This window comes from Stigmatopora nigra, chromosome 5, assembly GCF_051989575.1.
Source record: "Stigmatopora nigra isolate UIUO_SnigA chromosome 5, RoL_Snig_1.1, whole genome shotgun sequence".
In the NCBI taxonomy this organism is placed as follows: Eukaryota; Metazoa; Chordata; class Actinopteri; order Syngnathiformes; family Syngnathidae; genus Stigmatopora; species Stigmatopora nigra.
This window is the reverse complement of record NC_135512.1, coordinates 2,623,684-2,650,091: the sequence shown is the minus strand read 5'-3', so window position 1 is coordinate 2,650,091 and position 26,408 is coordinate 2,623,684. Positions and strand designations below refer to the sequence as shown.

At 39.4% G+C, this 26,408-nt stretch overlaps 1 protein-coding gene and 1 long non-coding RNA gene across 2 annotated transcripts; one reads left to right on the top strand and one right to left on the bottom strand.

The window, feature by feature from the left end:
* The first annotated feature begins 133 nt into the window (after nucleotides 1–133).
* On the top strand, nucleotides 134–21,878 carry LOC144196252 (uncharacterized). The gene is made up of 2 exons (XR_013326221.1): nucleotides 134–256; nucleotides 21,577–21,878. It is a non-coding gene; the product is annotated as an uncharacterized LOC144196252 (long non-coding RNA).
* barhl2 (BarH-like homeobox 2) lies at nucleotides 19,169–24,770 on the bottom strand. Its single transcript, XM_077716195.1, has 3 exons — nucleotides 23,637–24,770; nucleotides 21,559–21,829; nucleotides 19,169–19,776 (listed from the first exon to the last, which is right to left on the bottom strand). The coding sequence occupies exons 1-3, from the start codon at nucleotides 24,202–24,204 to the stop codon at nucleotides 19,410–19,412; spliced, it is 1,206 nt and encodes a 401-aa protein (XP_077572321.1). The 5' UTR covers nucleotides 24,205–24,770; the 3' UTR covers nucleotides 19,169–19,409.
* Between the last annotated feature and the right edge of the window lie 1,638 nt (nucleotides 24,771–26,408).

The following is a 26,408-nucleotide window of genomic DNA, read 5'->3' as shown; positions in this document are numbered from 1 at the left end:
CGTTGATATATTGCCATTAACTTTCGTGGAATATTTATCAAACGGCCCTGAAGCAAAATGGCCGACAAATGACGATGTTCGTCCTCCATCGCTTATAATGTGCGAAGCTCAACGAAGATGTTTGAGCCAAGATGGTAGACATTACGTCATTTATAATGGCGTCCCTGGCTGGTTTCCCAACTCTGAAACAGCCAAAATTAGGAGCAAACGGGGATTTATTTGTTCAAGCGGCTACCTATTTGTCTACTTCCTAATGGTAAGTCATCTTTTGCTACATTATTGATTGTTGCATTATTGCATCTTTGGTTTAATACGTTATTTTTTGCAATAATTGAATACCGCACAAGTAAACCTATGCAGCGCAGTGAATGCACTGCAAATATATTGTTTATAGTAACTTTTTTTCCTGTCTAATTTTACTGTGTAATGCATTGAGATGCAGATGTACAGCCAATCATTGGATATGATGCAATGACTGTTTTTTTATTTTTATTTTATTGACCAATTAATCAAGTTACATATTTTAGTTTTTCATGTCATAATATGAATATTGATTTATAATTGTTCAGATTAAGCACAGATGTGCCTTTATGTTGTACTTTCATATGGCAACCATTTTTCTGCAATTGTGATGTTGTATTGATTGTATTAGATTAAATGTGTCAAAGTGGCGGCTCGGGGGCCAAATCTGGCCCGCCGCATCATTTTGTGTGGCCCAGAAAAGTAAATCATGAGTGCCGACTTTCTGTTTTTAGGATTAAAATTAAAATAAGTATAGATGTATATTAAATTTCCCGATTTTCCCCATTTTAAATCAATAATTATACTTTTTTAAATCATTGTTTTCAGTTTTTTGTTCATTAATAATTTTCTAAAATCTAAAAATATATTAAATAAGCTAAAATAATCATTTTTTTAGATCTATAAAAACAGAATATTCAGGGATTTTAATCCAGTTCTTTTAATCCATTTATTTAAAAAGATCTAAATATTATTTCTAAAATAGCCTGGCCCACTTGAAATAAAGTTGATTTTAAAGCGGCCCACGAACTAACCCGAGTCTGACACCCTTGTATTAGATGTTTTAAAATGTATACACAGGTTCCAAATTAATGCTTATCTACCATTTTAACTGATATTTTAGAGCAGGATTTTCTTTAATGAACATGCTAACACAAAAATACCCACCAATCCTTTTAACTCAGGAAAAGATTTTCAAGTATTTTATTCCTACTATTATCTTCCATCGCCATCGCCGTCGGTGATCTTTAAAACACCATCTCGCCAAAGGTACGTGGCGGTAATCTTAGACCCGAGGTAAGTAGCTCTTAATCGGCGGTGGCAGAAGCCATTAATGCGAAAGCACAGAGGTCATTAGCATCGCTCCATGGCGTAGCGTAAAGCAATCACCTTCCCGAAATCCGGCCCACCGTCTGTCTTCGCCCGCCACCCCCCCACTCGCCACCATTCGCCCCACGTGTGAGGTCACTTAATGATGGCCGACACGCATTTCCGACCGGGGGATCTGATTAGGACTCGTCGCCGACAAGTGTTAATCAGCCCGGCGGGATGACCAACCCGACACTGTTAAGGATTTTGTACATGCCCCGCTGCTCGTCAAAGATCGACCAATGAGAAGAGGCGGTAGAAGGTGTGAAAAATGGAGTGTTTCATTCAGAGTAGGAGTCCTTGAGCCAAAGAGCCATTTTGACTTGGTCATTTTAATTGATTGGAAGTAACAGAGTTGTGGACCTAAAAGACTTGGTGACAGGGATGGCTGAAGACTACTATGTCTCCGAGTCGAGGATTTGGACTTTTATTGTAGTCCATGGCCATGTACTTCTATTGTATATGTCATTTTTTTTTTGTAATATTACCCTATAGTACTTTAATAAGAAATAATGCAAAATGAAGCATTGAGTTCTGTTGATCGACTTGGTTGCCAGATAAGTTTGTTTCACTAGTATGAATATAGTATATATTATATATAGGACTGTATATGTTTTTGCAATATACCCCCAAATTATTTTGTTGTTGTAACCCAATGGTGTCAGACTCGGGTTGGTTAGCGGGCCGCTTTTACGTCAACTTGATTTCATGTATTTATATATATTTTTTTTCATAAATGGATTCAAAGAACTGGAATAAAATCCCAGAATATTCAGTTTTTTATAGATCTAAAACAATGCTAGTTTGAGCTTTTTTTTGATATACTTTTAGATTTTACAAAATGATTTTTGAACTAAAAACAGAAAAAAATGGAATTAAAAATATTAATTATTGATATAAAAGGGGGAAAATCAGGAAATTTAATATACATCTATACTTTTCATTCAATTTTGATCCTAAAGCAGAAAGTCAGTACTCATGATTTACTTTCCCGGACCACACAAAATGATTCGGCAGGCCAGATTTGGCCCCCGGGCCGCCACTTTGACACCTGTTATAACCCATCAATTCATTTACTGTCATTGGCAGTTATAGACGTGAAATGCTGGTTGCCAGCAATGGAATGATTCCCAGTCAAATTAGATTAGACCTATATGACCGTCAATACTAGCCAATGAGTTGATGCTTCCATAACAAATACACTTTAAAACCCGATTTTTATCAAACCAATTTTCAATCTTCTGAAACTGGCCCCGCCCCTTTCCCAGTCCTGGAACTTTTGTCATCATTTTTAACCTCCGTTAAGATATCATGGCGTCGAAGAGGCCTCGCCCCTAATAGAAGACGTCTTTGAGTGACTGACGTCGGAATTAAGATGGAGTGTTTCGTTAAGCTCCCCGTCCTGTCGTTTGCATTTCCCAACGTGATCGAGTCAAAGCGGACAAATTTCGGTGGCGCGTGCAAAAAAAGCCCAAATTCCCCGCCACGGAAAGCCGGCGTCAAACAAAAGGAGACGGCGCTGACAGTGGATACAAAGGAGGACGTCTTGGCGGAGGCATTCATCACGCCGCCTGATGTTTCTCCTCGGCACAAATGCTCCAGCGTGAGTGATGCTCGTTGCCATCCATCACGGGAGGACGTCGCCGACACGCGGGAGGGGGACGGCGGATTGCGGTGGGGGGGACTTCAGGGAGCTCATTAGCGCACCTATTAATCTGCGGTTTGACCCCGCAGAGAGCACACCTCAAGCTAAAGGAGACCTCAACCCGAGTCATTCGGAGATGAAAACAAAAGCTCCAGTGGATCACACCGGGGGTGAACGATCACACCAGCATGCTCCTCCTCCTCCTCTTCTTCTTTTTTTATGGCTTTCCACTTCTCAACACCTTAATCACAATGGAGTCCGGGTTTTTTTTTCTTTTTCTCGTGGTTGTAGTACAGAAGTACCCATAATGCGGCCCACGACGCAGTTTTTATTAGCCCGTAGCAAAAACAAACAAATACAGTAGTACCTCAACATACAAGCAATTTGAGATACGAGTAAGGAAAAACAAACTAATACTGTGGTACCTTGACATACGAGTGCCCCAACATACAAGCAATTTGATCTACGAGTAAGCAAAAACAAACTAATACAATGGTACCTTGACATACTAGTACCCCAACATATGAGTGATTTGAAATGCGAGTAAGCAAATACAGTGGTACCTTGACATATGAGTGCCCCAACATACGAGCAATTTGAGATACGAGTAAGCAAAAACGTACAAATACATTGGAACCTTGACATACGAGTGCCCCAACATACGAGCAATTTGAGATACGAGTAAGCAAAAACAAATTCAGTGGTACCTTGACATACGAGTGCCCCAACATACGAGCAATTTGAGATACAAGTAAGCAAAAATAAACTAATACAGTGGTACCTCGACATACGAGTGTCCCAACATACGAGCAATTTGAGATACGAGTATGCAAAAATAAACTAATACAATGGTACGTTGACATACCAGTGCCCCAACATATGAGCAGTTTGAGATACCAGTAAGCCAAAACAAACAAATACAGTCGTACCTTCACATACGAGAGGCCCCAACATACGAGCAATTTGAGATACGTGTGAAATTTGCCATGCAAAAAGTTGAATATTTTCTATGACAAATTTGTTCCATTGCTGTAAATCTATACATATTATATATTACATCTCTTACTCAGTATTTTTATTTCCAATTGCAATTGTATGCAGTTCATAGTTCAGATTTTTTTTCCATACGCATGTGTAGTACCTATATCTGTTTGTGTGTATGTACACGTATATGCACAGTATATGGGCTAATCTATACTTTGATTGGAACAACTGTACAAAATGGTAAAGTGAGTAGAATCCGTAAGAGTACATTGGATGAGAAGTGATCCTGAACACAGGCATTTTTCCCCCTCCAAGTGAATTATTGATACTAGCGAGGAATGTTGATGCCAAGGATGAAAAGCGTCTGGCGGACCTCCGTGTCCTAGTCACTTTGGCTTTCAAGACGAGTCCCGCCGCCTGGCTGATCCTCCCTTCAGGGCCCGTCCGCCCTGCCCGTGCCTCCGTCCGTCTGCCCGCCTGCTCGCCCGCCTGCTCGCCCGCCTCCGTTGTTAGCGCCCTCTCGCTCGCCGGCTCGGCTGTTGAGCTCAGCACTTTGCCGAGTCAAAAACAATGTCATGCCTTGGAGGCCTTGGCGTCTCTGTGTCCTTCACCGAGCCCTCTGCGGCGCTTCATTAGCAAAAGGTAGCGGCACTATGGTCCGCTTCATTTAAACGCAATTGATTCAAATTGAGAACTTGAAAATGTTGTGTTTGAACTCATTACCTGGTAGCAAATGATCAATTTTCAGTGCCATTGACGGCGACTTATTCATGTTGGCTGCTTATCTAGGTTGACTACTACTTATTTAGTATGCTGAGCACTACTACTACTTATCTATAGTTGTTTGACTACTACTACTTAGTGTGTTGACTACAACTACTACGACTACTACTTAGTGTGTTGACCACGACTACTACTACTACTACTTAGTGTGTTGACTACGACTACAACTACTACTACTACTACTACTTAGTGTGTTGACTACGACTACAACTACTACTACTACTAAGTGTGTTGACTACTACTACTACTGCTTAGAGTGGGTTGACTACTACTAATCCTACTACTTAGTGTGTTGACTACTACTACTACTTATAGTGAGTTGACTACAACTGCTAGTACATATAGTCTGTTGACTACTTACCTATAGTGTGTTGATTACTACTACTACTTATAGTGTGTTGACTACTTCTACTACTTATAGTGTTGACTACTACTACTACTTATAGTGAGTTGACTACTACTACTTATAGTGAGTTGACTACTACTACTACTTATAGTGAGTTGACTACTACTACTACTTATAGTGAGTTGACTACTACTTCTACTAATCATGTGTTAACTACTACTACTAATACTGTTGACGACTACTACTTATAGTGTGTTGACTATCACTACTACTACTACGACTACTTATAATGTGTTGACTACTACTACTACTACTACTACTACTACCAATAGTTAGTGTGTTGACTGTTACTACTACTACTACTGCTACTTATAATGTGTTGACTACTACCACCAATAGTTATAGTGTGTTGACTACTACTACTACTACTACTACTACTACTACTACTACTACTACCAATAGTTATAGTGTGTTGACTACTACTACTACTACTACTTAGTGTGTTGACATCCGAGGAGCAGAATTGATGTTTTCCAGCACAAAAAAGTCAGTGGTAAAGGTCGGACATATTCGGGGTCAGGTGTGCAGTGTGCAGGTAGCGGCTTAAGAAACGCCGCCGCCGTTGTTGTCATTGCGCCTTTGATTTCCCTCTCAGATGTTTGCGAAAGGACACTTATACATATTTCAAGGCCTCCCGGTCCACCAAGGGGGGGCAGCTTTGAAATAAACAAAGGTCCCTCACCTACACTTCATATCTGACGGCCCTGATAAAAACGGCGAGAGACGAGAAGTGTCCCGGTGTCGTCGACCGGCGCCCCCGACCCGTATATTTTTGCCCGCCGGTGGGGAGGAAAAAAAAAAAAAAAAACAAGCCTCGGCGGAGTCCATCTGCGCTCCTCTTTGAGTCGGGCCAAGAGGCGCTATCGCTAGCATTAAGTTGATTAAAGTGCTCGCCCTCCAAATGCCAGATGAAAGCGGCGAGCGCACTCAGCCCAGGTCGACAAAAGAGCAAATCGTACGGCGGCTAAAGCAATCCAAAGCTTCTCCGGCAAATCATCTCTAATTGGACCTTTCTTCCTCTCAGACGAGTGAAAACCGAGCCGGCACCGATACTTTCTTTGAATGTCATGGCAATCTCGCTATTTTCAACAAAAAGCTTTCAATAGCTTCTGAACAATTCACACAATTCCCTACTTTGTCCAAACGGGAAATGCGCTAGCAAACCGTCACGTCTACTTTGTTGGAAACTTAACTTTCTCTAGTGAATGTACCGTATTGTTCGGACTATAAGGCACACTTTTGTGTAGTGTTTTGGGTTTTTTTTTACATATTTTTTTGCATTATATCGTCAAGTGTAATGCCGATATTCTCCACTAATCTAAACGACCTGTCACAACCGCTTGCTAAGTCTTCCCTTTGATGTCAAACATTCTTTTCAGCACTCTTTGTTGGTAATGAGATGTCTCCGCTGCCCTCCATCTCAACTCAATACCTAGTGAATGATTTATTAATGTATTAAAATGAATAACAAGCATGCAGAAATATTTTCTATTTACCCAGGTGAATAAATGGGAGGAAGCTAACGTTAGCATCCCGACACGCATTGAAATAACTTCTAATTAAGAATTCAAAATGTGTTGCAATATCAGTTAGGGATAACAGGGCCTGATTCTTTTAATACGCAACAGTATTTTTTAATAAGGAATAAAGTTAGTTTCTCAACACTCAAAAAATTGGAAAATAATGAAAAATTAAAAAAAAAAAATGTGTTGTTTTGAGGCTAGCAGAGTGTTGGGAGTTTGTCAAGCAGAACACAATGCCATCGCGCCAATTTCAAAATAATATAGTGGATACTGGAAATGCAATGATGTTTTTTTTTTTTTTTTTTGTAATTTGAATCTTATATGGGAGGCTAGCAGAGTTCATGGAATTTGTTAATTTGCATTAGTAATTTAAAAAAAAGAACAAAGTTGATTTCACAACACTCAAAAAATTGTAAAAAAAATAAAAATACATCAAGACTTTAAATAAAGAACAAAATTGGTTTCACATCACTCAAAAAATTGTAAAAAAAAATAAAAATGCATCAATAATTTAAATATAGAACAAAGTGGGTTTCACAACACTCAAAAAAATCTAATAAAATTAAAAAATGCATCAATAATTTAAATATAGAACAAACTTGGTTTCACAACACTCAACATTTAAAAAAAAATAAAACATTTAGAAAAAATAAATTTGTTGTTGTGAGGCTATCAAAGTGCATGGATATTGTCAAGCAGGACACAATCCCACTGCGCCAATTTCAAAATAAGATGACAAACAGTAAATGCAATGACATTTTGATGGTTTTTATAATTTAAATCTTCTTTTCATATATTTCTATATATACATATATTGAATTTAACTTTTATACCCTAAAAAAATCCTATGTCAGAACACTCATAACTAAAGCCACCACTTTATTTTACAAGCCTAAAAAGTCACCTTCTCCAGATTAAAGCAGACAAAAGCACAACTGATAACACCAAAGCAATCCAAATCCTCTTTGGCAAATGATCTTTAATTCGATGCTACCTTTTTTTTTCTTTCAAAAGCCTTCCTTTTGAGTGCGGCCCACCCACTCCAACCAAGTGACCATTAACCCCGGCGCGCCATGTTACAGTAGCCAAAAAGACGGCGGATAATTAAAGTGCGCTTCTGTGACAATGCGAGTCAAAGGCAAGCAGATGGCGGAAATCAAGAAGAACGCTTCTTCTTCTTGTTGTTGTTATGGTTGTTGTTGTGCAGGAAATGATCAGAACGTGACAGCACTTTGCTTTCAGGTAATCTATTCCCATAATTGTCACGCCATATGCCGTCCCCTCTTTAACCATCAAACCCCCCCCTATCCTATCCAGCATTCCCGCCGAGTAGACGTCACACGAGTATTACGTCTCCCGGAAAAAACACACTCGTCGACAGCAGCTTTGACGGTGTCGTTCCCGGCAAAACAAACAAAAGCCCAAGCGCTTAAGCAGCTGATCAATGGCCGTTCCGCCATTTTTTTGTCAAACTATGACGTTTCTTAGCTCAGAAGAAGTGCCAAACGCGCTCCAAATTAGCCTTCAAGAACGACTCTCGGCACGACGGTAAATAAAGGGCCAGCATAAATTACCTTTTGCGTGTCAATCCCGTTTTTTTTTTCTATTTTTTTTTGTTAGCGTTCGTTTGTCTTGCTCACCGGATGAAATGAAAACCAGGCGGTGACTGGCGGCGTTCGACTGACACTTGAAAATAATGGCGGCCAAACTTTAGCCGCTGGAGGAGGAGACAGGTGGTGTTTATGCAGATGAATGAGCGCATTATGGCGCACGCGCTTCCTCCTGCTTTAAACATTAGCGTTTCAAATGTGACAAATCAGATCTTCATCTCCAACGCTAACTCGCCCGCTGGCTAATTTATGTCGGCTTGTTCGGAGAATGGCGTGTTGGACATGAATACAGTGGTGCCTCGATTTACGGAATTCATTCGTTACAGAAGTGGTTTTTGTAACTTGGATTTTTTATCGTAAGTAGAGTCGCATTTTATATGTAAATGACCTAATCTGTTCCACCATTCCCAGTAGTAACATCTGTAAAACCCAGTTAGGTTGTTGTCTACTAGATCTAGAATAAATGTCCAATCCGTTTTGACCCGGGAAGGACGGTAGCGACTATATTGTTTGAACATTTCTGCCCAACTTTTCATGTATAACAAAAAGGAGCTTGTGCACCACTAATGGAACTCGTACTACACTTTGAGAACCATTGACCCAGTGTATATGTTTTTTGTATACAGTGATACCTCGAGATAAGAGCTGAATTTGATCCTGGACTGAGCTTGTATGTCGATTTTACTCGTAATTCAAATGAACGTTTCCCATAGAAATGAACTAAAAACCAATTAATTTGTTCCAAAACTCTGAAAAAACACCCAAAACAGGATAATGGATTGGAAAAATATTTGTATTTGTTCAAATTCGCTATCTATTAACAAAGTTACAAATAACTAGTGGTTTAATAGTACTAAAATGTGTTTATTAGTACTAAAATTTGATAGATTTTACGGAGGGGAGAGAGAGAGACTTTTTTGCATGGCAACGTGCCGGTAACATAACATAAACAAATTAAAATGAACTTGGATTACAATGGAGACACTCAAAAATACATTTAATCTAACCTTACACTAAACTCAATTCTAATTTTGTGTGAAATTTCGATACCTTTCTTCTCCCGGGTTGGCTCTTTTGGCTCCGCCTCCACCCTGATTTTCAGATGCAACCTATCAAGGGTTGTTTGCTTTTGTCTTCCCTTCAAAATATTCTGAAAATGATACACACAAATGTCCTCACAATAGGATAACTTAGCCACCACTTGCCAACAAGAAGTAGTATAGTAGTATAAGCTTGGAAAATAAATGCCCGCTATATGCTCATATATCCAAACTTGTCTCGTATCTCAAGACAAACATTTCCCCCAAATTGTACTCCTATCTCAAATTACTCGTATGTCGAACTACCACTGTATCGTTTGACAACATAGTTGGGTGGCGTTTTCCGAATTTGTCGGCATATCTCTCTTGGCCTTGAGTTTGCGCAAAAAACATGACAGGACGAAATAGTCGGCTAATGCTAAAGAGAGAGAGAGCAGATCGTTGGAGACGTTTATGGAGTGTGCTCGCCAAGACCCGAATGAATCGTCCGCTCCACTTTGTCCGGGGCGACACTCGGCGGCGCCGTGGGTGCGGCGCTAAAAGTCTCCATTGTCTGAGTCAACTTGACCTGACCTAGCTGGTTAAGCTGCGGCATTGTACGCGGCAAATCGCTTCAACCACGGGGGGGTGCGCTTTGTGTGGCTGCCGGCACAATAACGCGTAAGCAGCGCTAATGCGCAGAAAGACCAGTTTTGTCTGCCATTTTATTTGCGGATAGCTGAGGAAACACAAAGGCCCGTGTAACATTTGTCTCTTTATCCACTTGGCAACATGGCCGCCATTTCTCACTGGTGTTTTTTACGCTATTCGACACGATGGGAAAATTAATTACTAAGTCCTAATTTGTGGCTAATAATGCTAAACCAGGGAATGGATGCTAATCACCATTATATTGATTGGCTATTAATGCTAAACCAGGGAAAGAATGCTAATTCATTGTCAATGTCAGCCATTATATTGATATGGCGACCAATCTTCTTTGTTTTTGAGTCCAATCCGCCTTCTCAAAACTGCACAATTTTATGGTGAATGTAGCATAGCGACACTTAGCGCCTCAGCAGGCCCAGACTCGCCCAGCGCCAGTCTTCGCGCCCGCCTCGCCTAGTTTATCGTTTTTTTCGTTTTTCCCCAAAAAAATGTAATTAGGTGCGACCGCCAAACCCTCCGTCGTGTTCAAAACAAAAACGACGCAAGCGAAGAGAGGTCAACTTCATGTTTTGGCCTCCAGAGATGCCAAGTTTCTGTTAGGACGCCATCTTATTACAAAGGTGATGGGGAATTTCATTCTCGCGCTTCACGCCGCTCGGATGGTTGTTTTTTTTTGTGCTGTGAATGAGAGTTGGGGGTCATTTTGGAATTGGGGGGCATTTTACCTGTTAAATCTTTAATAATCTTCTGAGAAACAAATAAAGAAATAAATGAAATTTCAAGTTTTGACATGACTCGAGTCTATCACAACAAAACAGAATTAATATTTAGTTTTTAGGGGATGTTTGATGTTTTGAAACTTGGGTAAATTTTGTATCTTGGGGCAAAATGTTCCCTATGGGGGCTTTTTTGTAATTTGAATATTTTGTATGTGGAGGCATTTGTAAGTAGAGGCATTTGTGTGTAGGGAAATTTGTAAGTTGGGGCATTTGTGAGTTGGGGCATTTGTGAGTTGGGGCATTTGTAAGTTGGGGCATTTGTAAGTAGAGGTATTTGTAAGTAGGGGCATTTTGTAAGTTGGGGCATTTTGTAAGTTGGGGCATTTTGTAAGTTGGGGCGTTTTGTAATTTGGGGCGTTTTGTAATTTGGGGCGTTTTGTAAGTAGGGGCGTTTTGTAAGTAGGGGCGTTTTGTATGTTGGGGCGTTTTGTATGTTGGGGCGTTTTGTATGTTGGGGCGTTTTGTATGTTGGGGCGTTTTGTATGTTGGGGCGTTTTGTATGTTGGGGCGTTTTGTATGTTGGGGCGTTTTGTATGTTGGGGCGTTTTGTATGTTGGGGCGTTTTGTATGTTGGGGCGTTTTGTAAGTTGGGGCGTTTTGTAAGTTGGGGCATTTTGTAAGTTGGGGCATTTTGTAAGTTGGGGCGTTTTGTAATTTGGGGCGTTTTGTAAGTAGGGGCGTTTTGTATGTTGGGGCGTTTTGTATGTTGGGGCGTTTTGTATGTTGGGGCGTTTTGTATGTTGGGGCGTTTTGTATGTTGGGGCGTTTTGTATGTTGGGGCGTTTTGTATGTTGGGGCGTTTTGTATGTTGGGGCGTTTTGTATGTTGGGGCGTTTTGTATGTTGGGGCGTTTTGTATGTTGGGGCGTTTTGTATGTAGGGGCATTTTGTAAGTAGGGGCATTTTGTAAGTAGGGGCATTTTGTAAGTAGAGGTATTACTGTACTATGTTAGTGTCCTCTTAATTCTAAGTAGGCATCTCCATTTGTCTAAATTCTTCACAAATTTTAGTCTGCTAATCTCTGTAATAGTCCAGGGGTGCTGGATCTTATGCTAGCTAACAGCCAAATTCCAAGGCCCCTATTTTTAATTATATCGACGACTTGTGAGTTACAGCGATTTATAACAATATCGAAAACTACTCCAAAGAATGCACATTTCCCCCTTTAAAGAAAGTGTTATATCTCCGAGTATTTTTTTGTTTTTCAATGAATAACTTTAAGGATTCCCCCTTAATCGTTTGTATTTTCCTGACAGCTAGCGCATCCGCTAGCACTTGTTTTTTTTCCCCCCACATTTCTTTGCGGATGTCATCAGCCGGCTGCTAATTACAGTCGGCGTCCTGCCCGCCAGCCAACCAGCACCTAGCTTCTTATCCCCGCCACGAACTGCGCCAACACTAATTGTTCCATTACATCAACAATAAGACGTCGTCAGAAGAACAAAAGAAGCCCGAGAAGAAAAAGAAAAACGAGGTAGCGCCCAACTCCAACACGCTAATTTTCATTAACCCCCATCTCTGGTTGCTTTCATCATCCACCGCCTTCCCGCATCCTCATCATCATCATTTTCTTCCTCTTCGCTAGCGAAGAACTGGAATTATGCGGCGGCTAATTATCCCAAAGAGTTCCTCATTAGGCCGTTTCCAATCCCACCTTAGATCAACACTCGGACGGACCTGGTGGGTTTTTTTCCCGGTTCCCAGCGGCGGTTGAACAAATAATGGGCGCAAAAAATCGGGTGTTACACTTGGAGCCCAAGTGGAAGAAGCTAAGGGTAAACAACTTCTCATCTCCAGCACCCTCACGTGAACTGGCTTCCATTTTTAACCCGATTTAGGTCAGGATGTTACAGAGAGGTCTGAAGACGGGGGATGAGGACAAAAACAACAAGTCGGTGATCAAATGTGCATATCTGGCAACCCACACGATTTGCCCGTATTTTATGTTTGTTTTGATCGCCACAACTTATTTTAAGAGATTTTTTTAAATAAGTTTTTTTGTCAAATGCACATACCTGGCAACCTACATAATTTTCATGGATTTTATACATTTTTTTGATCACTACACATTTTGTATGGGATTTTTTTAAATTGTTTTTCGTCAAACATGCATACCTGGCAACCTACACGTATCTCCTGTATTTTATAGGTTTTTTGGACCACTACAACTCTTGTATGGGATATTTTTAAGTATGTTTTATTTTGTCAAATGCGCATTCCTGGCAACCTACACTATTCTCCTGTATTTTTTCCCTTTTTTTGGTCCACTGCAACTTTTGTATGGGATTTTTTTAGTAAGTTTTTTTCGTCAAACCGATCTCATTTCAGCCATTTTGGCTCTATCTGGGATCGTTTTTTAGATTAAATAACTTAATTCATCCCGTTTTCGGCAAATGACATTATCATAATAGCAAGAGGGGGAGAATACAGACACAGAAAAATACATTTTAGACATAAATAGGTCATAAATAAGTCAACTTTGATGTAAACCTAACACATTGATAGCAGAATCTAGCCAACAACTACAATTCTTGCGCTAATCCAAACAGAAAGAGCCTCGCTAGTCATTTAGTCAATTTTGTACAAAATGTAGCATTTTCTTGATCATTTCTTGAATTTGATGCCGTTAATTTGTAGCCTTTTCAACAGTTAGCAAAAAAAGACAGTCTTCTCTTGCAATTTAGCATATTTGAAGCAAATTATTTGGGTTTTAACGCCCGTTGTCAGCCAAAAATCGTCTTGGCATCTCCGCGTTAGCAATTAGCAGCTAGCTACGGAAGAAAGCATCACCGCTTCACGCTTGCGATCAACAGGAAATGGCTGGAATGAAGGCTGGAAAAAGACAAATGGAGTTGGCACGGTCGGTAGAGGGAGATGGAAATGATCCCGTATGCTAATTTGGTGTCCTTTTGTGCCAAGATACTGTTTGCTAATAAGATCCATCTTGTCTGTGACATTAAAATGAGATTTACACGCCGTCCCTTGACGGCAAATTGGGATTTACTATCTCCATCAGGTATGGACACTGATTCATATTTAATTTGCGTGAAGTCCAGAAGGCACGAGGGATTGATTGGTTGGATTTGTTTAGCGGAAGTTACGTCTCCGTCAAATCATTTTTTTAGCCAAAAATGTATGAAAAGGATGAACGACCAACTGTACTACCCAGATATTAGCTTTTTTTTGGAAAATGATAGTTTATGATGTATTTCGGACTGCAGATTTTAATATTTGCCATGTTTCTAGTACAAAATGTTTGCGTTTTAGTTGATTTCGGTTTAGAGACAGCTAGATTTTGATTGGCTGACACCCAATTTCTCCAAAGTAAATGCAATTTTTAACATTTCTCCAATGGTAATTGTTAATAATTTAAGCATTAGACAGGATTATTTCCAAATTTTCTGAAATTATTCAGATTTTGACCACTCCAATGCTAAATTTTAAGCCAATTTATCTTATTTAATCTGTTTAAATGTTAGCATTTTCCTTCTCTGCTCACAATTTTTTCCTCAAACGATCACAAAGGCTTTCTTATAATGGAATTGAATCCAAATTTCTTAAACGTACCCCAATTTTCAGCACATTCTAATCGCTAAATGTTAGCATCTGCGCTCTTTGTTAGCATTTGCGCTCTTCGTTTCCATTTTCTTCAAATTTACATCAAGCAATGGCGATTAATTTTCTTAAATTCACTGACCAAAAGCTTCCTTTTGATCAGACTAACTCCAAATTTCTTAAAGATACCCCCATTTTTACCACATTCTCATCGCTAAACGTTAGCATTTCTGCTCTATTTCCAAATATATCAAATTTACGTCAAGCAATGCCAATAAATCTCCCAAATTATCTAACCTAAGGTTTCCTTTTCAATGTAATCACTCCAAATTTCTTGAAAATATCCCGATTTTCTACCACATTCTCCTCCCTAAACATTAGCATTTCCGCTCCCATTCCAAATTCTTCAAATCTACATCAAACAATGGCGACAAATTCTCTCAAATTTCCTTCCTTTTGAAGCAATCACCTTAAAATATCTTTAAAAAACCATCACCCCTTTGCCACCATTTGCCATTTCCCAGTTCCCATGTATTTTTTGTTGATTTTGCTAAGAGCTGACAGCTAGCAATTCTCCAAAATTGACCAACGGCAACCTTTTGATGCGCCCTGGCTCGTCAGCCTTCATCCCTCCTCCTCCTCCTCCTCCTCTTTCTGGCGGCTTCGTCGGCGTTCCACCACCACCGCCGCCGCTACACTCGGTGGGGCTGTCACTTGGAAATGGGACGGCGTCAGATCTGTTACTTTAACCTTGAAGCAATTAGCCGCGGCTGAGCCGTAATGAATCTTGACACGACTCCTCTGTGATGAAACCTCTAATTGCTCGGTGGGAGGAGTCAAAAAAAATGAAAAAAATGAAGCTTTTGACATCAGCCTTTGACAGACTTGAATTTTTTTATTTTTTTATATATATATTTTTTTGTCCATCCCTTCTTGGCGGTCGGCCCGGGCCAAAGTGATGAGGCCCGTTTAAGCCACCGCGTTGCACGCCATCCGTCAGATGAACGGCTTTGAGGTCGACGCCCCCTGGATGCTTTTTTATATATTTTTTTCCATTTTTTTTATTCCCAACGCCCACCAGCGACCGTTTTTAGAGCATTTGTGGGCAGGAGCGTCAAGAAAATGCAGGCGAATTTAAAAAAAAAAAAAAAAATGCAACGGCGTGACCTCGGAGGTGAACGTTTGATCATTTCGTGGCGCTTTTGATTAGTCAGGCCCGCCGTGTCTTTGATGAACGAACGTCATGCCTGACTGAGCCCAAGAATCGTTTCTTCAAGCGCATGCTAATTTTCTTTTTTTTTTGAAAGATGGGGAAAAAAAGGTGATGGGAAACCAAGTGAATAAAAATGATGGTTATTTTTTTTATGTAGATGATCAATTATTAAGAGGAGGATTGACGTTTTGAATTATATTGGAAGGAGATTTGATTTGGGATATTAGAAGCTTTTTGGGTGATTTTAGGTTGTTGGCGAATGGTTGATTTGGGGAATAATTGACTTAAAGATGGCCTTAAATGATTGGACGCTTATAGTTGTCAATGTAGGTGAAGGAGATTAAAAAATTGGGAATTTATCAAACTTATTTGGGCCATTTTGTCAATTTGTGCAAAATCACTTGAATGTCATCAATGATGTTAAATTCAGGCCAAAAAATGCTAAATATTTTTGCCCATTTTTTCTTATAATAAGATTATTTTAATTTTAATTACACTGGCAATTAATGAATAATATTTAGAAAAATGTTTTAATTTAAAACAATAAAATTATATTCACCTAAAAAAACAAAGATTCAATCAAAATTTTTGAAATGATCTGCCTATGGCTAAACATTTTTGTGCTTGGGAAAATTAAATTATGCCAAAAAATTTAGCCATTTTTGCTAAGAGAATCTCCCATTCAAAGCAGATTGGACATTTCATCAAAATGACAAAACTGAATATCAGATTTCAATCCAAATTTCATTAAAAAAACAGAATAGACTTAATGTTACAATGTGGCTGTCATATTTTCAGAAAGGGGTTTTTTTGGACAGAAAATGTGTTATTTTTTTAAAGTTTTTAGTGAAAAAAAATTTTTTTTTACATCACTTGGTCATTTTCCTGCCATTTTTTTCTCCGATTATTTGGCGTCCAATCGGTCAGCATTGTTGTCTAAAAGCAACAACATTGAAAAATTCCACACAGATATTTTTGGGTGGATGCTCGCAGGGGCGGATAAGGGGGGGGGGGGGGCACTAAGGGGCTGGGGGGGGGTGGTCTTTGACGAGGGAGGCGGGGTTAAGACGCTGTTTAGTGAGTGATGTCGGCAGATGTGATAATGAGAGGCCAAGCAGAGCAAGTGTTAGCTCATTATTGTCATGAAAAAGATATGGCGGCGTTACATCAGCGCGCGCTCGGGAAAAAAGTGGCAATTAAAGGAGCCTCGCCAGCTTCCCGCTCCAGGCCAACGCGCCGGAGAGAGCCACCGACAAAGACTCCATCTGTTGTCAATAAACGAGCAAAGAAAGAAAGAGAGAAAGAAAGGAAAGAGGCCTTAATCCGCTTTATTCGCGTCTGCTGCCCTACGCGTTACACGCAATTCTTCGTCGGCACGCCGTCATCTCGCCCTTCTGTTGCTCCGTTTTTTGGGGGGGGGGGGGGGGGAAATCTTGACATTTATTTTTTTTAGCTGATGTAGTCATTTCTTTTTGGTGGTGGAGTTTTGTAATTTTAGTGACGTCAGGAGTGAGTAGTCAAGTTATGTTGAATGAATTTGTCAGACATTTTGACATTTTTGTAGTGTTTTTTGGGGGGAAGTTCGTCTTTTTTGTAAAAAAAACAAAAACAAAGGGAGTATAGTTATGTTGAATGAATTTGTCTGAAAACTTGACATTTTTTTTGTAGTGTTTTTGGGGGAAGTTTGTCTTTTTTGTAAAAAAAAAACAAAAACAAAGGGAGTATGGTTATGTTGAATGAATTTGTCAGAAAATTTGACATTTTTTGTAGTGTTTTTTGAGTGAAGTTAATCTTTTTTGTAGAAAAACAAAAGCAAAGGGAGTATAGTTATGTTGAATGAATTTGTCAAAAATCGTGACATTTTTTGTAGTGTTTTTTGAGTGAAGTTAATCTTTTTTGTAGAAAAACAAAAGCAAAGGGAGTAAAGTTATGTTAAATGAATTTGTCAGAAATCATGACATTTTTTGTAGTGTTTTTTGGGGGAAGTTAGTCTTTTTTTGCAAAAAAACTAAAAACAAAAGAGAGTAAAGTTGCGTTGAAGACATTTGTCAGAAATCTTGACATTTTTATAGTGTTTTTTTTGTTTGAATTTTGAGATACGTATTGACGTCAAATGATAATCATTTTTGCAAAAAAAAACGGTTGAAAATTAAAGTTGACTAAATCGAACTATGAAAACTGGCTTAAACCGCTCATTTATTAAAAATAAATAAATTCACTAACATTATTTCTGGAATAAATCGACTTTTATAAAAAGGAAATCTTTTATAGAAAAAACAACAACAACAACAATTTACCACTTTAAAAAAATCGAGAAAACGTCTTCCATTAAAACACTTGCAGTGGCTCACGGTTTTTAAAGTGAACTGATGACTCCAGTGCGTACACCCTCATGTTTCAGAATTGAGCGTCCATCCCTAACTTTCAATGACACCAACAGACGTCCAATCATTTGAAATTCACCTATCAGATCATTTCTTTTAACAACCCTGCATACATACTTAATGTATTGACCCATTTTGACCATATCCACGCTAAAAACGTATGTATTTATCATCTTTTGGGGTGTTTTCGGCCCTTTGCGCTTGCGATTTCTCCTTTCCATCCAATACTAAAGCTTCCATCGAATAGTAAAGAAAGCCATATTCGAAATATCTGAAATGAAAAGTGACGTCAAGTGTGTATGGATGGGTCTTAAAACGTGTTGTGCATGGAGTGTTTCCCGTGTGAAAAGCTCAACCTGCCAGTCAGCTTCACGCTGTCACTTTGACTCTCACTCAAGTGTGACCCACTTTAAACAAGTGACTGCCACTTTTTTTTATTTGCCGCTTTGTTTGCACCATCACTTCACCACTAATTAAAAAAAAACACCCACACACTTAACAAATCCCTTTTAAATTTCTTTTTTTAAAGCATTTGGATGTAATATTTCATGTTTTTTTTTAGTTTGAAGGTGTCTAATGGATGAGCAGGTATCTATGCCGCCACATTAATTCTGTTTGGCTTGCAGGCTGTTAATGAAGCGCAAAGCCCCCCCTCCCTCCCACTAAAAAAAGCCCCCCGCCCTCCCTCGCAAGGCAATAAATAAATCATAACGCGCAGAAGTCATGCATATGAACAACGTGTGCAATGTCAGCTGTCGCAAATGGAAATATTTGCACTTTTTATCTGGTGGAAACTCATATTTGGCCATTTTGGTTGGTTTTTTTTGGTGATTTTTTTTTTGTGTAATGCATTTTTGTTGGATTGTTGAATACAAATATGGGTTGATTGTGTTGAGAAATGCGGATTATTTGGTTGTAAAATGTCATATTTGGTGTTTTGGTTGAAAATAATGGGGCAATATGGCAAAATATTGTCAATTTAGTTGAAAATAACGTCACTGTTGGAAGAAATTATCTTAAATATTTTTGTTCATTAAAATGTACTGTCCCATATTAAATTAATCAAAACAAAAAGGCCAATTTACCCTGATAAACGTTGTTCTGAGACTATTTAGACGTCTATATCTGTCAAATATATTAAAACTTCAATGGTAAATAAACACTAAAAAAAGTCCAACTTCAACCTTTTGTTTGGTATAAAACACGCAAATACGTTTGCATGACGTCTTTATTCATTCATCTAATAATAAACTTTTAACTGTTTGTTCGCTAACGTTGAGTGGATTTTGTACAAAAAGACAAAAAAAAAATGAAAAAAGAAAAAAAATAAAGAAAAAAAACGAACAATCAGACGCGAGCAGTCCAGAGTTAAATATCTCCTTTTTTTTGTAAGTCCCATTTTTTTAAATGTCTTATAGTGGGGTGGGAGGGGCGTATTTTGGTTGATGTCCCTACCGCGCATGCGGCGTGCTTGACAGGGGGTTCAGTGCCGGCTGGCCCCCGGGTCCCGGTCCGAGGCCGTGGATAAGTACGCGGGGGACGAGCGGTCTCTGAATGGCCGCCGCTGCCGCAGCCGCAGCCGCCGCTGGATGAGTGTGCGGATGCGGATGTTGGTGCGGGTGTGGGGCCGAAGGAGTCCGGTACATACTGCTGTACATAGCGGCCGCGGCGGCAGCGGCAGCCGTGCTACCGTCCACGGAGCCCAGCAGGCTCGGGTGGTAGAAATAGGGCGACGGGAACATCCGCTGGAGGGCCGAGTAATTGCCGGCCTCGGCTAGGAGTTCCAAGCCAACCGCTGTTTGACGCTTCCATTTGGTTCTAAATGTAACGATAAAAAGGGGGGGATTATTATGGGATGTTGAAAGTTTGAGAAAAGAAAGGATATGGAATGTTAGTTGGCGGGATTATGTGTTTTTGTTAGGGTTTAGAAACTAAAAGTTTAAGTGGAGATTTTTGTGGATTTTGGGGGAGTTTGTACTTGGATTTTGGTAGTATTTCTATTTAGGAGAAATTGTATGGGCTAAATTTTTGATGAAAAAAGGGGCATGCCCATATTTGGTCATTTATTTATTTGATTTAGATGCAATGTCATCGTTTTAGGCAAAAAAAAAACTTGTGTGTGTGTGTGTGTGTTTTGACAGAATGTTGCTGTTATCATTTGATGAAACAAAAAAGTTGGAGTTATATTCGGATTTTTTTATGTAGTCAGAGAAAATGGAATTTAAAATAAATAACTGATGCTAGGGTTCGATTTTCATATATGGATGACTGACTTGCAAGTATTGTTTAGTTATAATCCCTCATTTTTATTTATGACTGCTAATTGCATAATAGCCCCAGGTCATTGTGTGGTAAATCTCAGGGATGCGGGCCTTATTTGGCTATATATATATATACGGTCCAAAATTATCAACCATCTCATCTTCAAATTTGTATTAATTGGAAATTTTTAAGTGAGTATGAAGCATATTATTATAAAATCCTTAAAAATTAATTTGAGTCCATATAATGGGAGGAGCCTGTACTTAATCTTTAATCAAGTTCCTTTTATATTTTCTAGTTGGCAAACGAAATGTTATCATTCTCAAATAACTTTATTAGGAAAACCCTTAACAATAACATAACATGATGCTAATGGAATGCTAGCTAGCATCACAACTACACTGATGTCTAATTATATTTTGTTGCATTAATATTTTTTACTCGGCAAATTCAATTTCAGATCCGATAAAAAAACATTTTTGTATTGATTAATATTTAACCCTAACCCTATGTAGTTCAATTATATATTAATATTGAGGTCATTTTTACAGAACTACTTGGATGCATGGATACATTTAGTTCATTGATTATATATTAATAGAGGCTATTTTTGACACTATTATATATATACACATGAATATACACGTGTATATATATATATGTATATACACACACATGTACATATATATGTATATACAAACATGTACATATATATGTATATACAAACATGTACATATATATGTATATACACACATGTACATATATATGTATATACACAGATGTACATATATATGTATATACACACATGTACATATATATGTATATACACACATGTACATATATATATATGTATATACACACATGTACATATATATGTATATACACGTGTTTCTATATATGTATATACATACACACATGCATATATATGTATATACATGTATATATGTCTGTGTATATATATAAGGATATTTTTATAGTTTACATAAGAATTTGGATGCATAATCAATGTTGTTGATTGATAAATATATTAAGATCATTTTTTACAGTTTAGTATTTGAATACATGGTTCAAGATATATTAAAATATGGATTCTTTCTATTGTAGTTTTTGAATGCACGGATAAATGCAGTTGATTGCAATATATGAAAAAAACATGATTTTCCTCATTGACACAACTATTTGGACTCAATATGGATCAATTAGAAATCTGAATATCAAGAAACGAGAATGCCAAAAATATAAGTAAAATAGTCAACATTTTGATTTCAATGTGTTGCTGTTCTTCAGTCATAATATTTGTTTTTGTTTTTGTACAATGGGTTGATTTGTGATGCATACCTCCGATTCTGGTACCAGGTCTTGACCTGCGTGTCGGTGAGGTTGAGCGCGGCCGCCAGGTCCATGCGGTCCTGCACGCTCAGGTACTTCTGGCGCTCGAAGCTGCGTTCCAGCTGGTTGAGCTGGTGGTCCGTGAAGGCCGTGCGAGCCTTGCGGGGCTTCTTGGTGCGCGCCGGCGGACTGTCGCGGCTGCTGGAGATCTCTCGCTCGCCCTCCTCTTTGCCGCACACGGAACCCACACCCACGCCGGAACCTCCAGAACCACCTCCGCCTGAACCCACACAAAAACAACCAGTCTTCAATAACAACAACAACAAAAACACATCTTTAGCATATTCCCCCCCAAAAAACGTTCAATTTCATCAACTAAAATGCCCCTCCCCCAAATTCCACCTAATAATAAAACCTCATCAAGTACAATATAGTACAATTTGTCATTTTAAATAGTATTTTCCCCCAATAATACATTATAGATGGATAAGGCTAATTTCTCCAATCAAAATGTACTACTTGCTTTTACTGGATTTCAAGTAAAATCACCTTTTACTAAATAATACACTTTCTGGTTGTCATTTTTCAATTTGAAATGTATTTTTTTCTCAAGTATTTGCTATTAATCTATTTTTATTTATTTATTTTACAGTATTGTGGCAGGAGGAGACACATTTCTCAACTAAAACGGTAATGTTACTCATATACTTGCTTTAAATGTACTTTAAATACATTTTTATAATACAGTATTCACACATGGGGGATTTGTCAATTCGAAATGTAAATGTTTCTCAAGTATTTCCTTTTAAATTACTGTCATTTTTAAATTTTACTATATTTTTGAAAGTGAAAATTGTTTGATGTACTACAAATACTTCAGTTTTTTACATAAGACGGTATTTTGGGAGAAGGCACAGTTTTCAACTTAAAATGTCTATGTTTGTCAAGTACTTCGTTTTAATGTACTTTTAACACTAATGCAGTATTTTGGGGGGTATTTGTTAATTTACATTTCTCTCTCAAATAGCTTCAATATACTTTGAATACATCTGTTATTATTATACTGTATTTTGGAAGGTTAGGGGGTATTTCTCAATTTGAAATGTAAATATTATTCAATTATTGAGTTTTAATGTACTGTAATCAGGTTTCCGGATTGTGGAGTATTTTTGGTGGGGTTCATTTTTTCCTCTTCAATTAGTATTTAGTTTTACTATCCTTTTAAATAAAGGACTATAATATATTTGCTTTGAATATACTTTAAACAAATCATTTTTCTTAATTAAACAGCATTTTGGGAACATTTTTACCTTAAATTGTAAATGTTAATTTTTTTTTCCTCAACATTGCAAGTAGGTTTTGAAAATATGCCAAATATAGCTCAACCATGAAAATATTATTTACTCGATAACGTCGATTTAAATGCAATGAACATATTTCAGATGTCCGAAATGCTACAACGCCATCTTGAAAAGCTCCATCTTTTATTTTGGCGAGGACTTAATAAACCACGTCTTTGTGAGTATCCCCCCAAAAACCCTCAATTTTCGAACCTACGACTATTAAATTCCAATCTTAACACACAAAAAAAATCACTAATTTCAAACATTTTTTTTTTAAAAACCCAAACCAAGCATCTCCAAATAAAACCAAACCCCAAATAGTTCCTTTTTCAAATTCCCCCTTGCCCGATCACCACCTCCAAAATTACTACGTCCAATCCACGAAACGAAAAACCTCATCCCCTCTTTTCGCCGCCCAAAAAAACCATAAACTTCATTTCCTAGCCCAAAATCAACCAACATCAACTTTTAAATGAACTTGAGTTGAGGCGCGTGTTGTTGTAAAAATCAATATGTCAATCTATTTGTACCCCCATTTTTTTTCCTCTCCTCCTGCCTGCAGGAGTAACAATCATCTCTCTAATTGAGCCACCAGGGATGCTCCGCGTGGATGCTTTCCTCCTGCATTGCAAAAAAAAAAAAAAAAAAAAAAAAAAAAAAAAACCTCAAAGACCCCCCCCTACTACCCCCACCTCAAAGACCCCCCTTTATTTTGAAAAATCCGATCCCTCCGTATCGCCGTACCGTTGCACTTGACATCGCCGTGTAGCATCGCGTCGTCCCCGCGTCGTTCCATCTTGGCCCTACGGCCTAGTTCGTCATGATGGAGCTCCAGTTTTGGTCGAAAAGCGTCCGGGGCCGAAGCACTCTCAGCACCCTTAGGCGACATGGACACACTGGTACTATAAGGCGCGCAGGCGGCCAGCGGTTTGCCGTCGCCTAAGATGTCCTTGATAAGGAAGGAGGAGGTAGCGCTCCGTGGGGCACTACAGCCGGCCCCGGCTAGTAGTAGAGGCGGCCCGGCCCCGGCCCCAGCACCGGCGCCTGCAACAGCCGCAGCCGGGAGTAAGTGCTGCGGGTGGCGGTGCGGGTGAAGCCCGTGGTGGTGCTGGAGGTGGTGGTGGTGGTTCTGCTGGTGGTGGTGCAGTAGAAAGTTGCTCGTTTCCGAGTCTGACGCTTGATCGGCGCTGACCGAAAGCGGCGACGAGGGTGCCGTGCCAGCCGCCGTATCGGCGTCCGACGACGGCGTAGACCGCCCGCCGCCTGCCAGGATGGTGTCGATCCCGAAGCTGGAGCCGCTCGATGCCTCCATCTCTACCGGGAGGGAGCCGTCATAACAGCCCGGGTGCGCCCCGAAAGCGGACGCCGAGCTGGGCCCGAGTAGCGGTTTGAAAAGGTTGGCCGATTAGTCCCCGGTGAAAACTTCCACGGCATCCAGGATCCACGCTTCTTTTTTCAGGGGGGTTGTGTCGCTTTAAAAAAGAAAAACCCGGCTCTTCTTTTCTTTTTTTTCTCCTTTTTTAAGTTGTGAGGAAAAAGTTGCTCCGTCGGCGAAGGCGGTCCTTTTCGGCTCTTTTCGGAAAAGTTGCTCCGAAGCCGAAGTGTTGTTCGGCTTTTTTCGGAGAGGTTGTGAGAGGAAAAGTTGCTCCTTCTTCCCTTCCGTTCGTCCACGTTCTCCTCCGACCTTTTGCCGTCAAACGTCGCACTCGCTCGCTAGGACGGCGTCCGAGAGTGACGTCACGAACCAGGGCCGAGTGAGGAATATTTTTTTAGGGCGTTTGTCTGCGTTTGTGTCCGTTTCTCAAGGCGGCTCAAGGCTGCTCGTCTCTCCGTAAAAAAAGAAAGAGAAGATCCGTCCCTCCTCCGTCTTGTCGTTCTCTTTCTTCTGCTTCTTTTCATCCACCTGCTCTTTGGCCCCGATTGGCTGAGGCCTGGCCAATCAGAGAGCACCTTCTTCAAGCTGCTTTTCCAACGTCGAGATCGCAAGTCAACTTCGTCTTTTTTCGGAAACGCCGGTGAGATTTGTCACGTCCAAATAGAAGACTCGTTTTCGGTTTTTTTTTCTTAACAGAGATTTAATTCTGGCGTCATGGTAGGAACACTAATGCTTTTTTTCTTTTAACTCCATCACTGCCCAAGGCAGGGATAGACGTCCACTCCACTCGGTGCAAATGAATTGGACGTCTATCGGTGTCAATGGCAGTCAATGTGTTTTTTGGATGACACTTATTAAGACTGTCATTTTTTAATCAGTCATTAAAACATGGAAGATCATGTCAACACTTCTTATTCATTAATTTTAAAGGCCTATTTAGGTAATTGTATTCATTTGTATGCTTGTATTTTATTTATTATGAGCCCCTATTTGATTAAATAACTCATACTTTATTTTTGTGCATCTTAGTGCTGTGCTGTACTGTTGATCTTTTTTAGAGATATAAACCTTAAAAGTGGGTGTTAAATATTTTGTATTTAATTTCTGTCATTTAATTTGAAATTCATATTTCGATTAAATTCGTCAAAGTTGAACAATATCTGTTGTAACATTTCAAATGAATGATAATTTAGCTTTTATTTATGTGTATTTGAGAGACTTTCTTCCCTTAAAAATTAGTCTGAAAAACAAAACAACCGAAATATAACATAAAAGTATTAAAATAGACAAAACGAAAATACATTTAGATCTTGTATTGTTCAAGTTGAAACAAAATTGTCATCCAACAACAACGGCGAATACGGCATATAAAGGAACTCTGCACTGTCTTTACATTTTTGTCCACACGAGGGCGACAAAACGAAGCCAGCATAATAAAAAAAATAATAGCACGAAAGTGAAACTAATACTCGAAAGTGAACAGACAAAAACGAGTCTCAAAAGCAGCAAATCTATGACGTTACGTGACGCGATATGATGACGTCACAATGCTAGGTCATTGAACCTGTCCATCAATGTTGAGAGACACAGGAAGGGAGGGGCCACTTTGACTTAAGGAATTACTTAAGGGTATTTTGTCTGAAGTTCCACTGAGAAATTAAGGAGTAAAATATTAGATTTAAAGTTTTCAAAAACTATTTTTAAAATAATGTGACTAAATTAGCCTCCCAAGCATATGGGACTAAAATAATATCCGCCCATTTGACGTCCATAATTGTCAATGGCAATGAAAGAATCACATCATATGGTCAAAATCCTCGATTTTCCCGTTTCTAACTCAACGGCAGGCGTCCGAACGCATCGGACGTCTATCGGCGTCGGAAAGGCGCCGCTTGACTGCAAGTGACGTTCCCACCGCGGCGAATAATTCCGACATGACGAGCGCATTGATCGGAGCGTGTTCTCCGAGGAGGGCGCGGGGGAGGGGTGTACGATCCCGCCATGACCAAAGCTGTCAATCAAGCGGCGCTCGCCGTCTTCCCGCCGCCAGCCTTCCCGTCTGATTGATCCGTGCTGATGGCAGCGCACAAATAATTACCGCCGCGTTCCTGACGCGCGCGTTCACGCTTCGGCAAGGTAAT

Coding starts and splice junctions, on each gene's coding strand:
- barhl2 (XM_077716195.1), bottom strand. CDS start 24,204: ATGGAGGCATCGAGCGGCTCCAGCTTCGGGATCGACACCATCCTGGCA. Junction 21,830..23,636: donor CGGCGATGTCAAGTGCAACG/GTACGGCGATAC, acceptor GTGTGGGTTCAG/GCGGAGGTGGTTCTGGAGGT. Junction 19,777..21,558: donor ACCTGGTACCAGAATCGGAG/GTATGCATCACA, acceptor CGTTACATTTAG/AACCAAATGGAAGCGTCAAA.